We start from the raw sequence: 23,766 nt of genomic DNA on the forward strand, positions 1-23,766 counted from the left end.
CGTCTTTGTTACTGCTGCCTGAGGTGTTAATGGAGAAGCCCTTGATGGTGATGAGACGCAGAGAAAATAAGACAATAGGTGGTTAAGGCAGTGAGGTACAACCATATCTCTCCGAGATGGATCACTGATGATACAATGGAGATTGTTGGTGTATATGGAGTCGCACTTTTGTGGATTAGATCGGTAGTGAACCACAACCCAGGGGAATGGCAGTCCTCTAAGGTTATTAGGGCCGGGCCTTAAAGCGACTCTGTACCCACACTCTGCCCCCCAAACCGCTTGTACCGTCAGATAGCTGGTGATGCAGTGTGTGACTCCAAATCCAGGCCTCCATTGGATAATAATTGGTTTTGGGTGACTTTGTTGTCAGCACATTCAACTTTGTACAGAACAAAGTATTCAATGAGAATATTTTATTCATTCAGACCTAGGATGTGTTATTTGAGTGTTCCCTTTATTTTTTTTAAAGAGATATATATATCTTTAGCATTCTGTGTTTTCCTAGAATTACAGTAAAGGATCAGTAAAATGAACAGCTGCAGCCTCTGAAATCGTGACTAAGGGAAGTTCTCCCAATGGAAATCCGCTGCTAGAAGCCCATTTGGTTACATTATTGTTTTTGGCTGATTTACAGGGAGAAATCAGGAGGGAATTGGAAATTGCATAGGTATGACAATAATGAATAATTCATTAGTATATGCTTAGATAAATACTGTGCGCTCTGTTTCTACATTTTCATCAAAAAGGTCACCTGTCTTTAGTTGAAGGGAACACAGAGCTTCATAGTCTGGGTCTATGCTCAATTTCCAGTCATCTGTTATTAATGGAGACTAATAGAGGGGACTTGATGGTGAAGAATATATAACCCCCGAGCCCCAGGAAAAATACATTAAGGGTACATTCACACTTACCGCACCCGCAGCGTATTTTTCTACTGCAGATCCGCAGCAGATTTCATTTAAATAACTGAACACAGCATCAAATCTGCACCATCAAATCTGCTGCGGATCTGCTGTGGATCCTGTAGGTGTGAACGCACCCTAAAGGGGTTTACTCAGCAAATATAAAACTTCCTGCACTGCCTCCCTGGTGTTACCACAACAAATGGGGCCGGAAACCCCCTTTATCAAAGCTGTCTGTCCATTGCATTAACAGATGCATTAACATACATGAGTCCATTCAGTCTTCTATAGCTGATAAGGTTTTTTTTCTCTACAACATGTGTTCATTGCATTCGAATATTGTGTCCGTGAAAGATATACTTTCTGGATCTATGGATAAGTCATGTAAATTTCACATAGTATCTGAAGACTTTACAAAAACTAACATGTGAATTGTATGGTGAGGATAAAAAAAAAAAGCAAGGGACAAAAAAAAGATAATAGGATTTCATATACGACATAAACATGAGAGAATACACCAAATGTGAGAATATACAATACTGCTAACCAGGTAAGTGTATGGCCACCTCAGGACTAAATATTTGGACATCATATTTAAAAGGGTACTCTGGTGAAAACAAAAATGTTTTAAAATCAATCTACTGGTGTCAGAAAGTTATATAGGTCTATATAGCATTCTAGTACTTATCAGCTGCTGTATGCCCTGCAGGAAGTGGTGTTTTCTTTCCAGTTCTGCTGCCCCTTCTGCCTGTATCAGCAACTGTCCCTGCTTCAGACAGTTCCTGAAACGGACAGAGGTGGCAGCAGAGAGCTCTGTGTCAGACTGGAAAGAAAACACCACTTCCTGCAGGAAATACAGCAGCTGATAAGTACCAGAAGACTTAAAGAGGTTATTCAACAAAAATCTTTTTCTTTCAGATCAACTGGTTTCAGAAAATTATGTAGATTTGTAATTTTCTTCTATTTAAAAATCTCATGTTTTCCCATACTAATCAGCTGCTGTATGTCCTGCAGGAAGTGGTGTTTTCTCTTCATTCTGTCATTTTGACACAGTGCTCTTTGTTGACATCTCTGTTGAAGACAGGGACTGTGCAGAGTAGTAGCAAATTCCTATAGAAAACCTCTCCTGCTCTGGACAGTTCCTGTCTCGGACAGAGGTGGCAGCAGAGAGCACTGTGTCAGACTGAAAAGAATACACCACTTCCCGCAGGACATACAGCAGCTGATAAGTACTGGAAGACAAGATTTTTAAATAGAAGTAAATTACAAATGCGTAGAACTTTCTGATACTAGTTGTTTTGAAGAATCATTTTTTTAAAGCGACTCTGTACCCACAATCTGACCCCCCCAAACCGCTTGTACCTTCGGATAGCTGCTTTTAATCTGAAATCTGTCCTGCGGTCCGTTCGGCAGGTGATGCAGTTATTGTCCTAAAAAAAATTATTTTAAAATTGCAGCTCCGTGCCCTACGGGAGTATCTATGCCCTAACTTTGCACCACCCCTCTGTCCCTCCTCCCCGCCCTCCTCATCATTAGGAATGCTCCAGGCAGATTGCCTATTATTCCTCACCTGTGTTACCACAGCACATCAGCTGGATCATTAAGGCACCTGTGCAATGTTCAAACAGAAGTAAATGTTCCAGTGGCATTCCTAATGATGAAGAGGGTGGGGAGGAGGGACGGAGGGGTGGTGCAAAGTTAGGGCACAGATACTCCCGTAGGGCACAGGGCTGCAATTTTAAAATAAATTTTTTAGGACAATAACTGCATCACCTGCCAAACGGACCCCAGGACAGATCTTGGATTAAAAGCAGCTATCCGAAGGTACAAGTGGTTTGGGGGGTCAGATTGTGGGTACAGAGTCGCTTTAATGTCCATATACCCTAACAGGCATATACCCATATAACATCTATGCAGGCCATGCAAATGCATATATTACTTCAGCAAGATCATAGCTTTTTTTTGTAAATACGATTCTGAACCCCAAATTGCTATTTTCTATAAATATTTTAGCATTCCTAGGACTTATTAATTGTATGATGCAGCCTTTCTTCATTACTTGGCTTTCTAGCTCCTCCGTTCCCCTTGTCCCTGTCTACCTAAGCTATAATGTGAACATAAAATGAAATTTACTATAGGGAAGGGTAAAGCAATTTAAAAAAGATTATTCTGTCAAACTCTCATTTTTCCACACACTGTAAAATAAAACTCATCTTCCAAAACTGAGTTGCGGTGGCGCGGTGCTTTGTGTAACGTAATGCTTAATTTATCCTCGTCCAGCCGCCTTCGTGTCTCTGCATGAATTGAATCAGATTTCAACATTCATTCCACAGTTTTCTGCAAATTTGCAGAATCTAAAAACAAGTGCATTTTGCCCAGCCAAGCTTATTTACACATCTGCATTCATAAAATGAGTAGCCAAAGGCATCCCAAAAACTATGGAGTAAGGAATAAAGAAAAGAATCCTTTAGCCTGAAACAATGAGGATCTATAGAGACTAGTGGTAGCAAAAAAAAAAAAAAAAAGAAAAATATATATCCAAAAATCGCTGTTACAGCTATAAATAAGCTTCTATATGCCCCCCAGCACTGTTTCCTAGTGTATAAGTAGTAACTATGGGGGAGATTTATCAAACATGGAGTAAAGTGAAACTGTCTCAGTTGCCCCTAGCAACCAATCAGATTCCACCTTTCATTCCTCACAGACTGTTTGGAAAATGAAAGGTGGAATCTGATTGGTTGCTAGGGGCATGTTTGATAAATCTCCCCTATGAACACTACTTATATGTACCAAAAAAGGACTTTTAAAACGTACCCATCTAGGCATGTGGGAGATATGGAGCTCCTTACTAGTCATGCCTGGCAGCGTTTGCGCTCAAGGACGGCCCCTTTGCCGGCTCCTATAAACCGACACTTCCAGGGAGGCATGATTGTCCACATGCCGGTACATTTTCCGGACATGTAGGTAACGCTCATGCACAGGGGGCATATAACAGCTTATTTATAGCTGTAACAGCGATTTTTGCATTATTGGTTCCCTTTAGGGCCAGTTAACCCAGAGTAAAAATCGGCCGAATTCCACGGCGGAGCTCCTCAACGTCTGCCGGTCTCCAATGACAGGACATGTCTATTCTTTGAGCGTTCCATTGAAACAGACGGCAGGCGGGATTCCGTTACTGTAGAGCTCCGCCGCGTAATTCCGCCGAATTTACTCTGTGTGAACTGGCCCGTAATCAGAAGTTAGTGATTGACTGCAAAGTGATTGATTTGAGTTACATCTGCTAGTCTAGTTTGTCACTAGTTGTTCAGTTACTTTTGGATTTTTCCTTGTGGTCCTCGTATTTTATAGTTTGTGGCTATTGCTTAGTTTCTTACTTGACTTACTTTTTGTTCATTCTTGCTCTTGTCTCTGGGTCTTAGTCCCTGCTTCTTGTTCTGCTAGGGATAGTTTTCAGATCAGGGTTCTTATAGGGACATTTATAGGGACAGTAAGGCCTTATACTGTCTGGTGGCCATACATTTTCAATAACTGTTGACTAAACGTTAATTTGGCTTACAGCTATCTTTCCCCAACCTCCCACATGTTTATGTCTTCTCTGTGGAGTGGTATAAGTTCCAGACAGATCTCAAGCTGACTTACCCCTAATAGTTGTGAGGCAGTAAGCCAAACCCACCAAAGGGTTTGTCTGACTTTTGCCTGAGGTATATGGGCACTAGAGAACCTTGAGCACACTAGGGTTTGTCCAAGCCCGACAGTGTAACATTTGATTACTAGTGGCTGAAGAAATTGGACGCAGCCCTAGAGAGTCCTTGAAAACATGGATACAGCCATAGGCCACAGACTGTATCCATGCTTTCCAGGACTCCCTAGGGCAGTGTTTCTCAGCTCCAGACCTCAAGACCCACCAACAGGTCATGTTTTGCAGATATCCTATACAACGAACAGCTGTGGAAGTTACTGGTGCACTGACTATAATTATATCACCTGTGAAATCCGCAACACATGACCTATTGATGGGTCTTGAGGACTGGAGTTGAGAAACACTGCACTAGGGCTACATCTAACTTCTTCAGCCACAGGTAATCAAATGTAACACGCTCAGGTTCCGACGAACCCAAGCATGCTCGAGGTTCACTCATCTCTATTGGGCACCTTTATGTTTAGTGTTCAGGGATAGATCTAGGGAAAGATTGACAATAGCAAACTAAGGTAATTTTTTGTAGTTGTTCCTGTTCATCATCTTCTGCTTGTATTTTTTGGCTGCCATTTATCATCATTCAGTTTCTGCTGTCTAAACCACTAGCAATGATATATGGTTTTTAGATTTCTTACAATTTTCTGCTTGTAACATAATTTTGCTCCACTGTAAGTCCTGGCGGTATCTGAGAACTGGGAGCCACAGTTAGGACCCAAGAAAGCTTCATGTAAAGTACAGATGTACCATCTTATGATCATCTCGAGTATCCTCACTGTTGATTGATTAGGACAAAGGCTTTAACTATTTCTGCTCCTAGGTTGCGTCCCCAAGTCAGTAACATATGGACCCAAACAGTTAGTAACATATGGACAATTCCTGACAGCTTCTATTTTCATTGCACACGAATGCTGGGGATAGAAAAGATAAAAAGGGACGTAATCTGTCACAGGACCTGGAGGTTGCACAGGAGACTGTAAGCTGTCAGGTCAATTTTACTGACTTCTCCTTCAGTCGAGCGTCTCTACAGAAGTGTCAGGACTGGCAGGCGTAGACAAGACAAGAGACAGTGACCCTAGATCTGAACCCACCCACTGTCACCTGCCTACTTGCCTCGGTCGACCCTAAACGGTCGCGGACAACCACGGAGTCGGTCCCTACACTGCGTAGGTGAATACACAAAACGTAGACAGACAAACAAAACACAATGGAGGATAGTCAACTAGCAGGGTCAAAACCAAACAGACAACGCAGTACAAAATCAGAAGGAGAGCGGATAGTCAAATGTCAAGCAAGAGGTCAGAACACGGGCAGAGCAATAGCAAGGGGATTAGGACAGGGAACGCTGGGAAAGGAGTAGGGGAGCTGGGACTAGTGACAACTAATAGCCAGCGGGGAACTGAGGATCTGACTGCTTTTTATCCAGGGTAAGAGCTTAGGTCCAGCAGCTGATTGGAGCAGCCCTGATCCCAGCACCAAGCTCAGCTGAACAGACCTAGCAGTGCAGTAACCCCTGCACTGCCAGAAGTCTCACAGGCAAGGCAGGTGTGGCTGAAGTAAAACACAGTTCAGACACAATTCATATGCAAACACAGACAAAAATTCAGCGCTTCCTCGGCCGCCTGGCACAGACCGAAGAGCGCAAAGTCACATTCCTAACAGTACCCCCCCTCTTATGAGGGGCCTCCGGACCCTCTTTCAAAGGACTCGGCTTAGAGGGATTGCGAGCATGGAACTGGCGTATGAGGCGAGGAGCATGAATATCTTTGCTCGCCACCCAAGTTCGCTCTTCTGGGCCGAACCCCTTCCAATGGATGAGGTATTGGACAGAGTTCTGCACCCGACGAGAGTCCAGAATCTTTTCCACTTCAAACTCAAGATCCCCCTGAACGATCAGAGGGGCAGGGGGAGTAGATGGCAACACCGGAGTAACATACATCTTTAATAAAGATTTGTGAAACACATTATGAATGCGCATGGTTCTTGGCAGTTGTAACCTGAAAGAAACAGGGTTAATGATTTCAGTAATGGCATATGGACCAATATATTTAGGTGCTAGCTTTCCGGACGGAACCCTAAGCTTCAAGTTTTTGGTGGAAAGCCACACTTTGTCACCCACACAATACTCTGGGCCAGATATGCGTCTTTTGTTGGCTTGTCTTTTAGAAGATTCTTGGGCTTTAACCAAGCTCTCAAGAGCTCGAGCCCAGACTGTGCACAGTCTACTATAGGTCTTTTCAGCGGACGGGTTAACAGATTCAGAAGCATGCGCAGATGAATACCTTGGATGAAAACCATAATTACAGAAAAACGGCGACATTTTGATAGATTGATTTTCCCTATTATTGAGGGCAAATTCTGCCAAGGACAAATACTCCTTCCATTTGTCCTGGGCACCAGAAACAAAGCATCTGAGAAATTGTTCCAATGACTGGTTCACTCTTTCAGTTTGCCCATTGCTCTGAGGGTGAAAGGCAGATGAAAATGATAATAAAGTGCCCAATCGACCACAGAACTCCCTCCAGAACTTAGACACAAACTGCACCCCTCTATCAGATACAATGTTCTCTGGCACCCCATGTAGCCGTAGAATATGATTGATAAACAAAGATGCTAAAGCACGTGAATTAGGGAGTTTCTTAAGGGGAATGAGATGGCACATTTTGGAGAATCTATCAACAACAACCCAGATGACAGTCTTTCCTTTTGATGGCGGCAAGTCAGTGATGAAGTCCATTGAAAGGTGGGTCCAAGGTCTCTCAGGTAAAGGTAGAGGATGTAGAAGACCTTCGGGTAATCTGCGAGGGACCTTGGACCTGGCACAGACCTCACAGGCCTCAACAAACAGTTTAACATCTCTGGCCCAAGTAGGCCACCAATAACAACGTGAGAGCAAATACTTTGTGCCAGCAATGCCCGGGTGACCTGCTAATACAGAACAATGGGTCTCTTCAAGAACCCTGAGTCTAAGATTAGGAGGTACAAAGAGTTTCCCATCTGGAGTATTCCTGGGTGCTAGGGACTGTGAGTTTACCACCTGAGCTGCAAGTTCAGGTTGGAGGGTGGCAATGACCACTCCTGGTGTTAAAATAGTCTCAGGTTCTTCCCTGGGGGCACTGCTGACATCAAAGCTGCGAGACAGGGCATCAGCTCGGACATTTTTAGAACCAGGACGAAAGGTAATCTCAAAATTAAACCGGGTAAAGAATAATGCCCACCTGGCTTGCCGGGGGGTAAGACGTTTAGCCTTGTCCAGGTATAATAGGTTCTTATGGTCAGTTAAAACCTTAATCTTATGCTTAGCCCCTTCAAGAAAATGTCTCCATTCATCAAAGGCCCACTTAATGGCCAGTAGCTCTCTGTTGCCGATATCATAATTACACTCTGTTTTAGAGAATTTTCTTGAAAAGTAGGCTACAGGGCTTAAGTTAGTCAGTGTCACAGGACCCTGTGAGAGAACTGCTCCAACCCCTACCTCCGAAGCATCCACCTCAATGATAAATGGTTGCTCAGGATCAGGCTGAATAAGGATTGGAGCTTCAGAGAAACACCTCGTCAACTGTCCAAATGCCTGTACTGCTTCGGGGCTCCAGTTCACCAGATCTGCCCCTTTTCTGGTCAAATCAGTTAATGGTTTAGCAATGACAGAGAACCCCTTAATAAATTTTCTATAGTAATTGGCAAACCCCAAAAACCGTTGCAGGGCCTTGAGGTTAGTTGGGCGTTCCCATTTCTCAATAGCGGTCACTTTAAGGGGGTCCATACAAAAAGAGTTAGGGGTGATAATATAACCAAGAAAAGAGACTTTCTGGATCCCGAACTGGCACTTGGACAATTTAGCGTAGAGGTGATTCTGTCGGAGTAACTCCAATACCTTACGGACGTGACAAACATGAGAGGACCAATCTGGTGAAAAAATTAAGATGTCGTCCAGGTATACTACCAGAAACTGACCAAGATATTTACGAAAGACATCATTTACAAAGTGCTGAAAAACTGCCGGCGCGTTACTTAACCCAAAGGGCATGACTAGGTATTCAAAATGCCCTTCAGGGGTATTGAAGGCAGTTTTCCATTCATCCCCTTCTCTTATTCGAATCAGATTGTAGGCCCCACGAAGATCAATCTTGGAGAACCACTGAGCACCCACAATCTGATTAAACAGATCCGGAATAAGAGGAAGGGGGTGCTGATTCTTAATGGTGATCTTATTAAGTTCACGGTAATCTATGCAGGGTCTAAGTCCACCATCTTTCTTCCCCACAAAAAAGAAACCAGCACCTAATGGAGAGCAAGAGGGACGAATATGACCTTTGCGAAGACTATCCTGGATGTATTCTCGCATGGCCTCCCTCTCGGGTCTGCACAAATTAAAAATTCTCCCCTTAGGATATTTGGACCCTGGAATCAAATCAATAGCACAATCGTACGGACGGTGCGGTGGCAGAACTTCCACAGATTTTTCATCAAACACATCGGCAAAGTCAGCTACAAACTCAGGAATCTCTCCCTCCATAGTAGAGCAGTCTGTGACATTTAATGCAATACAGTGAGAAGAACACTTAGAACCCCATTTAATCAACTCCTTAGTGGACCAATCAAATACAGGATTATGTTGTTCCAACCAGGGCAAACCCAAAATTATGTCAGAAGACAAGTTATCTATGACCAGAAAATCAAGAATCTCCTTGTGTACTGACCCAACCTGCACCTCCATAGAAGGAGTAATGTACCTGACTTTACCCTGGGCCAGGGGTGTAAAATCAGCACCAGTAATAGTCAACGGACATCTAAGCTGAAGTGGGCATATTCCCAGAGCTGACCAGAATGCAGAGTTAATGAAGTTGGCCGAGGCCCCCGAATCCACATGAGCATAACCAGAAACAGATTTGTCTCCCAAAAACAAAGAAATAGGCAACATTAATTTGTTTTTCTTTTCAAGAGGTACCTGGGCACCTGAGTGACCCCCTCGATCGTCACTCAGGCGCTGGAGTTTTTCCGGAGGTGGTTCTGGTCTGGAGGTACATTCCCTCACCCGGTGTCCGGCCTTTCCACAGTACAAGCAGAGATTATGTTGTAGGCGGTAAGCCCGTCTAATCTTGGCATCCGCAACCCCGAGTTGCATGGGTTCATCTTGTAATCGGGGAACAGAAGGACTTAACTTAGGAGTAGAAACAGCAGAGGACAGGGTTTTAGAAGGATCAGGGGTGTCTTTCTCTCTGCGTCTGTCTCTGAGTCGTCTGTCCACCCGTATGGCTAATGTCATGGTCCCCTCTAAAGTATCAGGGGTAGGGTACACTACCAATAGATCTTTAAGCTGATCCGACAACCCCATCCGGAACTGGCAACGCAGAGCTGGATCGTTCCAGCCGGATGGTACACACCACTGCCGGAACTCAGCACAATATTCTTCTACAGGTCTCTTACCCTGTCTCAGAGAAGTAAGCTGATGCTCTGCTACTGCCGCCTGGTCTGGGTCATCATATAATAGCCCTAGGGCAGCAAAAAATTGATTCACGGAGGTCAACTCCATGGATCCAGGGGACAATGAAAAAGCCCACTCCTGAGGAGGACCCTGCAAGAGGGACATAATAATGCCCACCCTTTGGTCCTCGCCCCCAGAGGAGCAGGGGCGCAAACGAAAAAACAACTTGCATCCCTCTCTAAATGTTCGGAAACTCCTCCTGTCTCCCTTAAACTTTTCAGGGAGCTGCACAGGAGGTTCCAGAGGTAGAGGGGTGGTCATGGTCACCTGTAGTGGTGCAGTCTCTTGCTCCTGGACGCGCTCAGCAAGGTTCTGAACCAGCGTGTTCAGACCTTGCATCTGGTTAACCAGAGCCTCCATGGCATCCATGATGCAAGGTGACTGCAAAAAAAAAAAAAAAAAAATTTTTTTTTTTTTTTTTTTTTTTTAAGGCTGGCTATTCTGTCAGGACTGGCAGGCGTAGACAAGACAAGAGACAGTGACCCTAGATCTGAACCCACCCACTGTCACCTGCCTACTTGCCTCGGTCGACCCTAAACGGTCGCGGACAACCACGGAGTCGGTCCCTACACTGCGTAGGTGAATACACAAAACGTAGACAGACAAACAAAACACAATGGAGGATAGTCAACTAGCAGGGTCAAAACCAAACAGACAACGCAGTACAAAATCAGAAGGAGAGCGGATAGTCAAATGTCAAGCAAGAGGTCAGAACACGGGCAGAGCAATAGCAAGGGGATTAGGACAGGGAACGCTGGGAAAGGAGTAGGGGAGCTGGGACTAGTGACAACTAATAGCCAGCGGGGAACTGAGGATCTGACTGCTTTTTATCCAGGGTAAGAGCTTAGGTCCAGCAGCTGATTGGAGCAGCCCTGATCCCAGCACCAAGCTCAGCTGAACAGACCTAGCAGTGCAGTAACCCCTGCACTGCCAGAAGTCTCACAGGCAAGGCAGGTGTGGCTGAAGTAAAACACAGTTCAGACACAATTCATATGCAAACACAGACAAAAATTCAGCGCTTCCTCGGCCGCCTGGCACAGACCGAAGAGCGCAAAGTCACATTCCTAACAAGAAGTTTATATTTTTCCAGTCTTCACCATACGCACTATGACTACAGGGCTACTACTGAAGTGCAAGTGTGAGAAGCACAGATCTCTATCAGGACAATGAGAGAGCAGTAGAAAAGGTTGAGTATAGTACAGCTCTGTATTCCCATGTAATAGTGGTTTAAATGGCAATAAAGGGGATTATTCTGTGGGCATTTCATGGCAGAATTAAAGGGATTATTCAAGGTTTTAATAACATGGCCACTTTCCTCCAAAAAACGCACCACTCCTCATTTGTTTGTGGACTTTGCAGCTCAGTTCTATCAAAGTGAATGGAGCTGAATTGTAATACCACACTTTTAGCTTTATTAGTGTAATTATATGGATGCTAAAATGTGTTCTGTCTATCTGAATTTTATAGAACTTCTTTTTTTTTTACTCATTTCTGCAAATTTCATTCCAATGAATGGAACACAAAATAGTTCCCAATAAACTTTGCATACGGGTATGTTATAGTTTGCTGATAAGCTTCTATGCTATTATATGTATTGTTTTTCAGCTCTGCATGGTATTTGTATTCATACTGCAGGAAGAAAGCTCAGCAACCTCACACCAAGATTTAGTACAACAACATTGTAGACTGTAAAATAAAACCGCCATATAAGACAAGAGAAGGAAATCTTGACATACCATAGATTTACCAGAAAAGGGTGTTCAAGGCACTGCATGATCTGAAGTTCTCTGAAGACGTTCCTCACTTCATCTCTTTCTACGCACTTCTGCTTGTTCATATATTTCATTGCATACATCTTCTTGGAGTCGCGCTTCTGTACGATGCATACCTGGTGGATAGAGAGTGCACAATCTATCAGTGTAGTCATAGAGATAAGTGAAGTTTAATCGAGAGTTAAATCTTCTGAAATGTCATTGAAAGACGTCATCAGCTGAAAATCCCATTGATTGATGGAATAAAGGCAGCAGTCTCAGCTCCTAGACCACCGTTCATGTCAGCCATGGGTGCGATGTGCAGCCATTTCTGTCTTTTTGGCTTGTGCATATTTCATGTATTCTGTCCCTTTTTTCATTGTGGCTAGCACTCGTGCTTTGTAAGACCCATGTGATGCAAATTAGCAGAAAGCACCTGTGTACATAAGTGGAGGATCTCCTAGTATTCTCCCATTCTACCTGCAGAGGAATGGAGAGAGGTAAGAGCTTGTTCACACTTGTGTTGCTTGGCGTCCACTTTTTCCGCCGGTGGCGCCTGCGGGGTTCGGGGGGGGCCCTTTAGGGTCTGGTCCTGTGACAATGGGGTAGCAGGGCCATTCCGTGGCCCCCCTTCTCTGCTTGGGCACGTTTTGCGGGGATTGTGGTCGCTGACCGGCACAGTGATGTTTTTTGGTTAGGGACTCATGTGTATCAGAAGACCTGCACGTGGTACATGAGGCAATATGGTTTGGCCAAATTATATACTAACTTCTGATGTTGGTTTAAATGTAGCTGAATAAGCTTTCGTGTCAGCCATGGGTGCGATGTGCAGCCATTTCTGTCTTTTTGGCTTGTGCATATTCATGACCTCTACCTAATTTATTTACTGTATGAACCCAACATCTGGTTCATGTAAACTTTTTCTTTAAAGTGAATGTAGCATCAGGTACATCGCTTTACATTTTTTACCTTAACGGATGAGCACTAGGATGACGGTGGTGCTGTCTGTTTTCTGAACCATGGCCCATTTCCCATGCACGTCGCAGGTCTATTCCCAGGCACCGACATGCAGCACCCAGGCCTGCTGCCCCTCAGTGTGCTGATCTCCCCTCTGTGACTTGGCTCCATTAGAATCAATGGAGCTGTGTCACAGGGGGAGGGGGTTTCGTCACACTAGGGGCTGAAGGGCCTGCCCCCAGTGCTCTGTGCTGGTGCCTGGGAATAGATTGACGCCGCCCCTGGGAAATGAGCTGCAGTTAAAAAAAAAACCAGTACCACCAGCATCCCCACGCCAGCACTGATCTTTTAAGGTAAAAAAAAAAAAACCTGATGGTACATTCACTTTTAAAAAAATTTTGAAAACTATTCCTAAGATTTCAAAAAGTTGCAAATTTTTTTGTTTCTGTAAAAAAATTTATTTTTTTGCAAAATCTGCACCATGCTTTCCAAGTGGGCGGATGGGGGCATGGCACAGAGTGGAGGGGGTGTGGCCTTCCTGAACCAAATTTGCCACAATTTATACCTGCAAGCTCGGAGCTGGTGTAGATTAATGAAGCTGCCACCAGATGGTGTTTCTCCATTTGTTACTATGTTCCAAGAGGATTCAGTAACTTTTTAAAGTCCTGTTGGCTCAAGGACTGGGTAAGAGTGGCTGGGGATTTTAGTTTTTTTAATTTGCCCAAAGAGATAAGCTCTCCTATGGTATATATCCAATGTAGAAGAGGGAGGGGGCCACCTTTAGCACCACTTATTTTAAACATAGTCAATGGATACACAGCTTTTCCCCCAAGATTTTCTATTGATTCTAGCAATCTCCTAATAAGCATTAGGTCATTGGCTAATTCCTCTAAATACAAAGGGGTCTTCCCCTTCAGACGAACCTGCCTGTCTTCATTCCTTCTATTGTATGCTTATAATAGCTTCCAGACTAATAATAATCAGAACGTTCCCATATTTGTAATTACTTTAATGTAAAATGAACCTGTTATTCTGCAGCATAGCATCACATGGGGCTTATAAATCATTTTAAATTGTTAACTATTACCCTAGAACTAAGCAGTTTCTATAAAACGTATTCCAGACATGTCCATCTCACAGAATATGAATGAAAAATGTTCCAGTTTGTACTTCTGCAATTTGACTTCCCACTGTTATACAATTAGTCGGCATCTCCCCTATAGCGCGGATCTAACATTCCTACCCCGATGCTCTTATTACATTCGTCATCCGCAGTCTTGTCAATAAGTAACTGTCTAGGACCAGCATGTGTTTGCGTCTGACTTCGTGTGGATGTCATTACTTACAGTAGATATTTAACATTTCTGATGCCAGTTCTCAAGATTACTTTTTGCATGAGGCACTGGCGAGCCATTAAGTGGTCCTGTAGATGTGTGTGTGTGTGTGGGGGGGGGGTACTTGGGGTGTCTCCATATTCTAACAGCATTTGGATACTGCTACCGACTAAATATATTTAGTAAGAATTAGGGATGAGAAAACATAGGCGACACAGGTTTTTCAATAGACTAAAAATGGGTTGAGATTTGTAATTAAAAGAGTAATTCCATAATTAAATATTATATTTTTCCATTTGATCAGGCAAAATGTAACATATTTTTATGTGTAATGATTTTAAAAAAATGTCCTGTCTATGCATATGGCTTCCCCTGCTGTTCTTATATTTTCCTCTTTAGAACGTCCACCTAGCGTGTCCAGTGCTGGTGGTCACACATGCTCAATAGCTCAGTCCCACCTCTCAGATTCTCCTGTACATAGTGGAGAAGGGATTCCTGCTGTTCTATAGGCAGGTCATTAAAAAATCAATGCACTACCACGTTTCCTCGAAAATAAGAAAGTGTCTTATATTAATTTTTGCTCCCAAAGATGCACTATGTTTTTATTTTCAGGGGGTGTTTTATTTTTCCATGAAGAATTCACACAATTGTTGAACAAAAAAAATGAACATTTAATATATAGTGTATAGTAGTTGTCATCACAAACCAGCTTAACCCTGGTGGCGGTGGGGGTCTTACTTTCAGGGGATGCCTTATTTTCGGGGGGAAGCCTTATTTTAAGCTATCCTGTGAATCCCAACTATGCTTCTTTTCGGAGGATGTCTTATTTTCAGGGAAACAGGGTAAAAGCGGCTTCTTCTCAATAACACTGAATGCATTCATAAATGTTACGTCATTCGGCATTTACTGTCATTCTCAAGATTTTATTGTAAGGTCAAATTTGCATTCTGTTTTAGCTGTTTTATACTGACAAAAATTATATTTAAAAAGTTTTCCAGTGACTATGTTTGATAAGCTATATGCTGGCATACATTATGATATACTGGTATAAGGCAAGTAAAACATAGTCACTAGTAGACTATATTTCATCTATTGAAACCTATAGGTGTGCTGCAGCCATATAGCAGTATATAACAGAATAGCATATTGTTCGTATCCCAAGATATATTGTTAGGAAATGTGATATGAAAGAAACTTAAAGTGACACTGTCACCTCCTTTTTGCATTCTGACATCTCTACACAGGTGTAAAGGGTAAATTTAGCGGTTTTCATACCTTATTTTATATCATACGTCATGGAGCTTGTTCAAGTAAAAAGTGATCTTTTATCAACTGCAGATTGTGTTAAGTGGGCGGGGCCTCACATCATTACCGCCACTTAGACCCGCCCACCGCCACAGTTGGCCCTGCCCCATTGATGTCCTGTCCCATTGGTGGGCTGGCCTAGAGGGGGTAGGGCTTAGACCTTTAGGCCAGCCTGTTCCAATGGCCGATGCGGGGGCGGGGCCAATGGTGGTGTTGTGGGCGGGGCTAAGTGTCGCTAATGCCGTTAGGCCCAGCCCACTTAACACAATCAGCAGTTGATAAAAGATCACTTGTTACTTGAACAAGCACCATGAAGTATGATATAAAATAAGGTATGAAAACGGCTAAATTTACCCTTTACACCTGTGTAGAGATGTCAGAATGCAAAAAGAGGGTGACAGTGTCACTTTAAGTCACAGCATATTTATATTGGTTGCGTAAGCATAGCCAGAATTTTGTTGTGAAAGCATAGCCAGGATTTGGTTGTAACATCTTTAAGCTCCGCCAATCCTTAACTAACCCTAAAAGGTGAGTTGCAGATATGTCAGGCAAACCTAACTAACTGATGCAGTTATGTATGTAGGAACCATTAGACTGTTTTGATGTTGGGGGAAAGAATTCAAGAATTTCACTCCTTCACTGTTTAAAGTCATTGCCAGAGGGGTTAGACAGTGGTTTAACCCCCCCCCCCCATCTCCCTTCCAAACACATGAACAAATAAGCTTGGGAGAGATAGCTATCCGATCTATATGGCTATATTTACTGTACGTTCCTAAAGCTATCAACATATGAACAGGAGATAGTCAGGTAGTATTTCCAAGGAAAGATATCTAGAATTCGTCAACTTTTATTAAAGGGAATTTGTCACTAGGTTTATGCTGCCTTAAATTAGAGCAGCATAAACTAGTGACAGAAATGCTGAACAGATCGGTGTATTACTTCTATCATTCTGTTCAGCCATTCTCCTAATATGCAGGAGAATAGGATTCTTGCCACACACCTCCCCCCGCCCTTCATCTGCTGATTGACAAGTGACTGCCTATACACACCATAGATAGATAACTGCCAGCAGCAGGTGGGCGGAGTTTTCTGCTTCTCATGAATATCCAGGACTACTGGGCTCATGCACTTAATAAAGAGGACTATATCCTCCATGTTATTCAGTAGGGTATCTCTGGGTCAGGGGCACAGAACAATGTACATACATCATTCATCATACATCATTCTGTTCAGCTTCTCTTTGACTAGTTTATGCTACCCTTAAAAACGACAGCAGAAACCTATTGACAGAGTCTTTTTAAGTGTTAAACTCTTTCTCACATTTCCAAAAGATATTCCACTAGGGATGAAGCTATAGGGCCTTGATTGATAAGAGCCCCCATGGGTAACTTCGTTCCACAGGAGTCATCTGATGCTATCCATAATGTAATATTTCAGGGGTTCTGTTACAGAATTTGCTTTGGACCAGAAAAAGAGGGACAAAAGGCGCCTTCTGGTGCAATATCACTTGGGCAACTGATATCTAGGAAAAAAATGTGCACATGCACTCACCTTTTTGTGTTGTGCTATTATAGGCACAACACTATTGTAGGTTTCACAATATACACCGCAGCCGGTGTCACTCTGAGTAATCTGACTGGCTAGGTTGCCAGCAGGTAAATCGAATGCAAGTTCTGAGGGGAGTCAATGGACCGACTTCAACCTCCAATATACTCCTTGAGCGTCGTGGCGCAGATGTATCGTGATATCAATAGAATCCCACATCAAACAGATGGGATAATGATAAAAGGTAGCGGTTTATTTAGGCAACGCGTTTCGGCCTGTGTAACAACGGACAAGCCTTTCTCAAGCCATAGAACCATTCTCAACACAACAACAAATATATATACACATACCACCCTATGATGTGGCCTCCAAACACTTAACTTAAACATCATATCGTGTTTAGTTAGAGGCGGGTCCTCACCCGGAAGTGTTTGGAGGCCACATCATAGGGTGGTATGTGTATATATATTTGTTGTTGTGTTGAGAATGGTTCTATGGCTTGAGAAAGGCTTGTCCGTTGTTACACAGGCCGAAACGCGTTGCCTAAATAAACCGCTACCTTTTATCATTATCCCATCTGTTTGATGTGGGATTCTATTGATATCACGATACATCTGCGCCACGACGCTCAAGGAGTATATTGGAGGTTTAAGTCGGTCCATTGACTCCCCTCAGAACTTGCATTAGAATTTGCTTTGGGGCTTATGAGCTTCTAGATATTCTTATGTGTCTGATAAATCCCCAATTATAGAACACTATAGAACATTTCAGGTCCTGAGCAACAAACAAAAAATCTGCTTTATATCTGCATTATCCCCAGTGCAAAAAAAAATCTGATTTGTAAGCAAGTCATTTCCTTACAGCAAGGAACAAATAGTAACATAATGATCCCCCCCCCCCCAGTCTCTGCCATATGGAACATGGAGTAACTTACCTTTCCAAAACTTCCTTTGCCGATAGCTCGTAATATTTGGAAGTGGTCAAAATTAACTGAAAGAGAAAAAAATCTATTCAGATCAAAGAGAATAAACGCTGTATACAAATAACAGAAGACAAATGGAAAGGTCTCATTGTAATCTGTGTATATTAGAGAGTAATTACTTAAAATATGAGTTTACTCTAGAAGGGAATATACAGATCAATATGATGGCAAAATTTATTGTGTTATGAAAACAATATGTTCTTAGTATGAAATATAATATTGATCCTTGTTGTGCATGCTAACAATTCAGATTTAAAGCCAGTTGGCATCTTTTTTTTGTTTTGCGGTCATTAAAGAACATAAAAAACTTCTCTATGTTTTTATTAAAATTTTTGCTTAGTTTTGCTTCGGCAATCTCTTTTGCTTACTGCATGATCTCATTTTTTCTGTACACTTGTACACAGCCTAAATGATTCTTCCTCCTCTCCTCTCTTCTTTCCATAGTCTGTGTGAGCTGTCCTCCAAGGTTCCTCTCCCCTCTACTATCTCAGGCAGTGAGTACACCCCAAACTAAATGGTAGAAATTTTTTAACAAAGGCTGTTTAGAAAGCCGTTTAATTTTGCATACAGGAAACTAAGTTTCAAAAAATGAGCACAAAGGTTTTGATAGCCTTTAACATGGTTTTCCTCAAGTTAGAAAGCAACTTGCTGCAGCAGAAACCTCCCCCCACTTATCTGTATGTAAGAGAAGATTTATAAAGATATCTCTTTTAGCTAACATAGAAGAAAAAACAAGGAGGGATGGTAGATTATGAATTCAGATTGGACACAGAACAAAGTCTAATTTGTGTTTTATACAAGATTATATGGATTTGATGAGTAGAGCTTTTCGGTGACAGAGCGTCTCTTTCTTCAGGTTATGTAAAGTAGTAGTCCTGTCTCACAGCAGTCTCTGTGCGTCACTACAAATCCTCAGGCTGTAATTTTGACATTTTAAAAGATATAAAATGTAAAATTGATTTCAGTTTTTCAGACTGGCGTGTCTGCTCGAGACTGACTGTGGTATTTATTCAGTAAATGTTATTCTGAGTAATGAGGCGTCACAACAGTGAACATGTGCAAAGTGACGAGAGAGTAATGATGGGGATGATTTGCTGTGCGGAAATTTGCAGCTACTACTCCAGAATCCATCCATATGCATGCATAGTATTATCTTATAATATATCAGATAAACTAGCGGAATTGTAGCTCTTAAAGGGGTATTTCAGAAACAATTTTTTTTTAAAGGAGAAGTCCAATCATATAGACGATCCCATAGGCGTCAGGGGCAGGCAAGAGGATAACAAGCAGTCTTGACTTACCTCTCCCCTTGCCCGAGTTGCACCATGTGACCGGCTCCAGGACCCCCACCAGAAGACATTTTACCCTGAGTTGTGATCACGTCACAACTCAAGGGAAAATACCTGTCCCTGCCGATGGACAGCCCCCTCAGCCAGTCAGTGTCTGGAGCGACGTCCCACCCTAGTCACTGATTGGCTGAGCGGGCTGTCTATATAAAATATCTTCTAACCTGTATTCACTAAATTGAACATGTAACCATGCCTCACGGACATCCTTGCATATCATCTCATCAGTTCTTCAATGTACTCAATACAGATAATCTCTAATACTTTTCATATATAACAAAGAATCCTATAAGAAATATATACACTGCATTTTCTGACTGGTTGCTGTTCACACAGAAGATTGAATTCCTGGCGTACTCATTTATTTTGTGTTTAGCTGTTCCTATGATGCGGCCTGAGATGAACCGGTAGATCTGCTGGAGGGAGGGACAAACCCAACCGCAACAGATAAAACCCATACTTATCTTTCAGGTTTCCAGCTGAAATAAGCGGCAATATTTTATCTGAAGATAAAGCTCTATTCCTGCAAGACACATCATAGTTTTTAATAAAGCAGAACATTTTTATGTATCCTGCTTCTCCTGTGGCATCACCTCCACCAGCACATTGGCTCCGGCAGCACAGTTCTATCAGGTAATAGGATTATTAAATCGTATCGAAAATAAAGAATAATAACTAATAGGTGATCATAACTGGTAATCAATGTACAAGTGTGCACCAAACCAGGACAATGACTGACCCTGGCTATATCCATACAAAGTGTAATGTTCATTACCCAGCTTTTTCTTCATTCTGTTTTGCTATACTGTATATGCACTTGACTAGAAAAAGTTGCAAGGTCACATGCTCGGACTATTTTTTTTTTATTATTATTATTATTATTACAGACCTGTGAGTGTTCCACTGAGTGAGTTACTACTGTTTCTTGCCTACTTGATGCACCTTAGAAGTAGGGGACTGAAAGCATAAGCATAAGGCAAGCTCTCCTCCAGAAGGATGCTTGCTCTCTGGTGCCATCTATTGGAGGTAGCATCCCTTCAGGTAAATGCTTGTCCAATTTTAGCTAAGCCAGAATCTCCTCTATGAGGAAGAGTTAACCTTCTGTAGACAGTTGTTTTGGTCTTTTTGACCCAAAGCAGAGTTCTGTACTAGTATTCATTGGGGCACTAAAGAGATAAAGTTTTTCCATGAGAAGAGCACCAAAAATCACATGGGGAGTCTTACAGGCCATGAGAAAAAATGTACAAAGTAGTTTTCCTCCAAAACGGACAGTTTAGGCTGTGTTTACTTTCATACATTGATGCGTCCGTGTTTCCCTCCAGCACAGGAGAAAAGCACCAGAGGAAAACACATCTTTGAACTGATCCTACTGTTTTCTAAGCAAATAGTGCCACCTCATCGCCGGACACGTTGTGTGGCAGAACTTATCTTGCAGCGTCTTGACGCACTGCCTTTCTGGCGATGCGGGGCCACATCCATTGAAGTCTATGGAGAGCCAGAGGCCTCGCTGTTACCGACACATGCATATGTGATATCCCACCATGGGTGTTGCTGATGTTTACACCCTTTGTAAAAGCCTGTACTCTAAGTAAAAGTGGTGATGCAGTCGTACCTAAGTTTTGTCACTAGATGTCAGTAGTATGTATATTGTATGCTTAAGTATTGCACAGCTGTAGTACTCAAGGGGTTATTGTTGTTTTGTGCACCAATGAGAGCTCTTTCCTCTTCTCAACCTATCTCTTTTCTCCTTATTTCTTTGCACTCTCTTCTCACCCACTGTAGTCTGAGGTGTGGTAGTCTACAGACGCACATGGGAAGTACGGACACTCTTTTTAAAAGCAGCACTTCCACACACTATGCAGTGCTAAACACATTCAGAGAGGACAAGTCAGGGATCATCCCAGCCCACGCCGTGAACAAGTCTAAAGGTGCAGGTTAGTATCCTGAAGAAAGAGGAACTGATCCGGATAGAGCAAAGTTGCTAAAAGCCTATGTACTCTATCTCTCAGCGCGGTTGTAAACACGGGCACAAGTATTCTCTCTACTCTCAAGTATTCTACTTATTCTACTCCTAAAGTTCTAGCAGATCACAGTACTACATTGGGTTGGGACTCTTTCGACATCCTCCTCTCTACTTCTTTGAACTTACTCTACTTCTCAGCATGCAACCAAGCCAGCACGGCTATTCTTCCTCTCAAGCTCTCAGCACAAGTCTTGTCAGTCAAGTCCAAAGTGTATTGTCCAGTCAGAAGTCCATTGTATATCACTGTATCAAGTATTTCTGAAGTAAAAGAGAGTTTATTTATGGTAACGGGACTCAGTGATTATTTCTTAAGCACTTACACAGTAATAGCACTTTCCTTGGGTCATCTCCCCTTTCTGTGGTTGGCGGTACCGATAGTCCGGGTGGGTCACAACTCCACTCCGGACCACCGTCATAAGCGCCCAAGGGACCCTTTCACAGCCCGGCAGGTCACCGACCATAGGGGAAAGCATATAGCCTGCCTCCTTAAAATAAAAGCAGGTGTACAACTATACCTGTGTGACTAACCAGCACTGCCGTCACAACAACCTAACATCTGGCTGAGCTGTATCCCGACCAACCACCACTATAGTGGAGTCACACTTCACCATCTAGCAAGTGACCGGTCAAGCCTCACACCAGGGCTGCACCACACATACATACACGTCCGGCTTTTGCCTCCGGCTCTCAAGGGAAAGTAGATGTGCCCAACAATATCTGTATGTTATTTGCCCCCCATTAACCCTTGTGATCACGGCCCTGCAGCAGAGTGGCCCCTGGCAGGAGGGGCAGCCCACTGGCTCCTCTATACGTGTGCAGCACCCTATAGAAGATGTCCCCATGTCCTGCTGCCGACTGTAAAGGGCTTCGATTTGAGTTGGCATCAGTTGGGACATCAGTTGTGGTCAGTTTCTTACAAAAAAAAAACCTGAAACAAATGCAACTTATATTTTATGTAGTTGAGAAAAAGATGTGTCTGCTCAAGGAAAAGTGCCCATAGAGATTGTAGCAGGGAAGGAAGGGGCTTACACAGCAGCAAAGTTTATAGACAAAAGGAGAGAAATCTTGGAGGGCAGCTTGTGCAGACTGTAGATAGAGAGGAGAGCAAATGCAAGGCGGTCTGCAGGGGAGATTCACATAAAGGCTATGTTCACACTACGTAAAAGTACGGCCGTACTTTGTACGTTGTGAAACACTGCCTTTACTGTGATCCGGACGGGATCCCATACAGCGCCGCAAACAACTGACATGTCAGTTTTCTGTGGCTGCAATTCAGTGAATTGGGGCCGCAGAAAGAGCTGTCAGTTCACACAAGAAGCGAGCGGCTCCGGCCGCAAGCTTCATTGTGTGCTGTGTGAAGTTCTGATGCAGGCGCGTGCTGGGAAAGATCATCCAGGCCGGTATTGTACCGGCCGGGATGATCTTTGCACATCATCAGAGACGGAACGTCCGGTCTCTCACGTAGTGTGAACATAGCCAAACTGTGTAAAAGTGTAGAGAGAAAGCAGAGATCCTACAGCAAGTTTCAGAGGCTGAAGAAGAGAAACTAAGCAACAATTTTGAGAAACTCTGTAAACTGTGTAAAAGCATAGAGAAAAAGCAGAGCTCCTACAGCAAGTTTCAGAGGCTGAAGAGAAACTAAGCAGCACTTTAAATAAAGATCTAAGGGGAAAATATGTTGTTGTTGTTGTTTTCAACCATAATAATAAGTACAAAGGAATAATAATAAATAAAATCTTCAAATATGTCCATAGCCTTAAACTTTAGAAGAAGACATTTGTCCAACATCAATAATTCAGCAAATATCAATATCAACAACAAATATCAGGGCTGTCCATAATGGAGATGTCTTTATTCTCCCATTTCAGGGTATATTATATGTATAGAAACTGCAGGGATGCAGAGATTATAGGAGAAGATATTAGAGGAAGTAACTGGAATCTGGGGAACCAAAAGGTTATAGGCAGGATATAATTCTGCATTATAATTACAGAAGAGTTTTCCTCTTGTGGTCGCTATAAGCGATTACCATCAATGTTTGTTCAATAATAATAGTGTGTATGGTATTTTATGTGCTATTCATTTTAACATTTATGAGGATTCAGTCCTGCATTATTAATTGCATTTGTGGTTGATATTAGCAATTACCCTCTATGTGCAATAAAGATTTCTATAGCATCTTATAGGCATCTATCTTATTATTTATCACCAACATACAACTGACAAAAAGCAGTGTGATTGTTAATCACTAGAGATGAGCGAAGCAGCTGGAAATTCGTTTTGCAAGCTTTGCAAATTTTTGGTCAAACTCGTTAAGATTTTGAATTTCATTAAAACAGCCAAAACTATCGTAGCTACAATACTGGGACTATTACAGAAGAGCGAATTTGTTAAAGCATGTTGTTGTAAAAGTGTAAAAAAAAAATCGGAAAATCACAACTT

The 23,766-nt window shown here is 42.7% G+C and overlaps 1 protein-coding gene across 1 annotated transcript in view; it reads right to left on the reverse strand.

The window, feature by feature from the left end:
* Window positions 1-23,766, reverse strand: part of STK32B (serine/threonine kinase 32B) — a 207,402-nt gene that overhangs the window by 166,868 nt on the left and 16,768 nt on the right. Inside the window, exons 2-3 of the mRNA XM_069976434.1 lie at window positions 17,908-17,963; window positions 11,818-11,969 (exon numbers count right to left, since the gene is read on the reverse strand). Of these exons, the coding sequence (XP_069832535.1) occupies window positions 11,818-11,969; window positions 17,908-17,963 (208 nt within the window). The remainder of the gene's footprint in view (window positions 1-11,817; window positions 11,970-17,907; window positions 17,964-23,766) is intronic.

Source organism: Dendropsophus ebraccatus, chromosome 7 (genome assembly GCF_027789765.1).
Source record: "Dendropsophus ebraccatus isolate aDenEbr1 chromosome 7, aDenEbr1.pat, whole genome shotgun sequence".
Taxonomy (NCBI): Eukaryota; Metazoa; Chordata; class Amphibia; order Anura; family Hylidae; genus Dendropsophus; species Dendropsophus ebraccatus.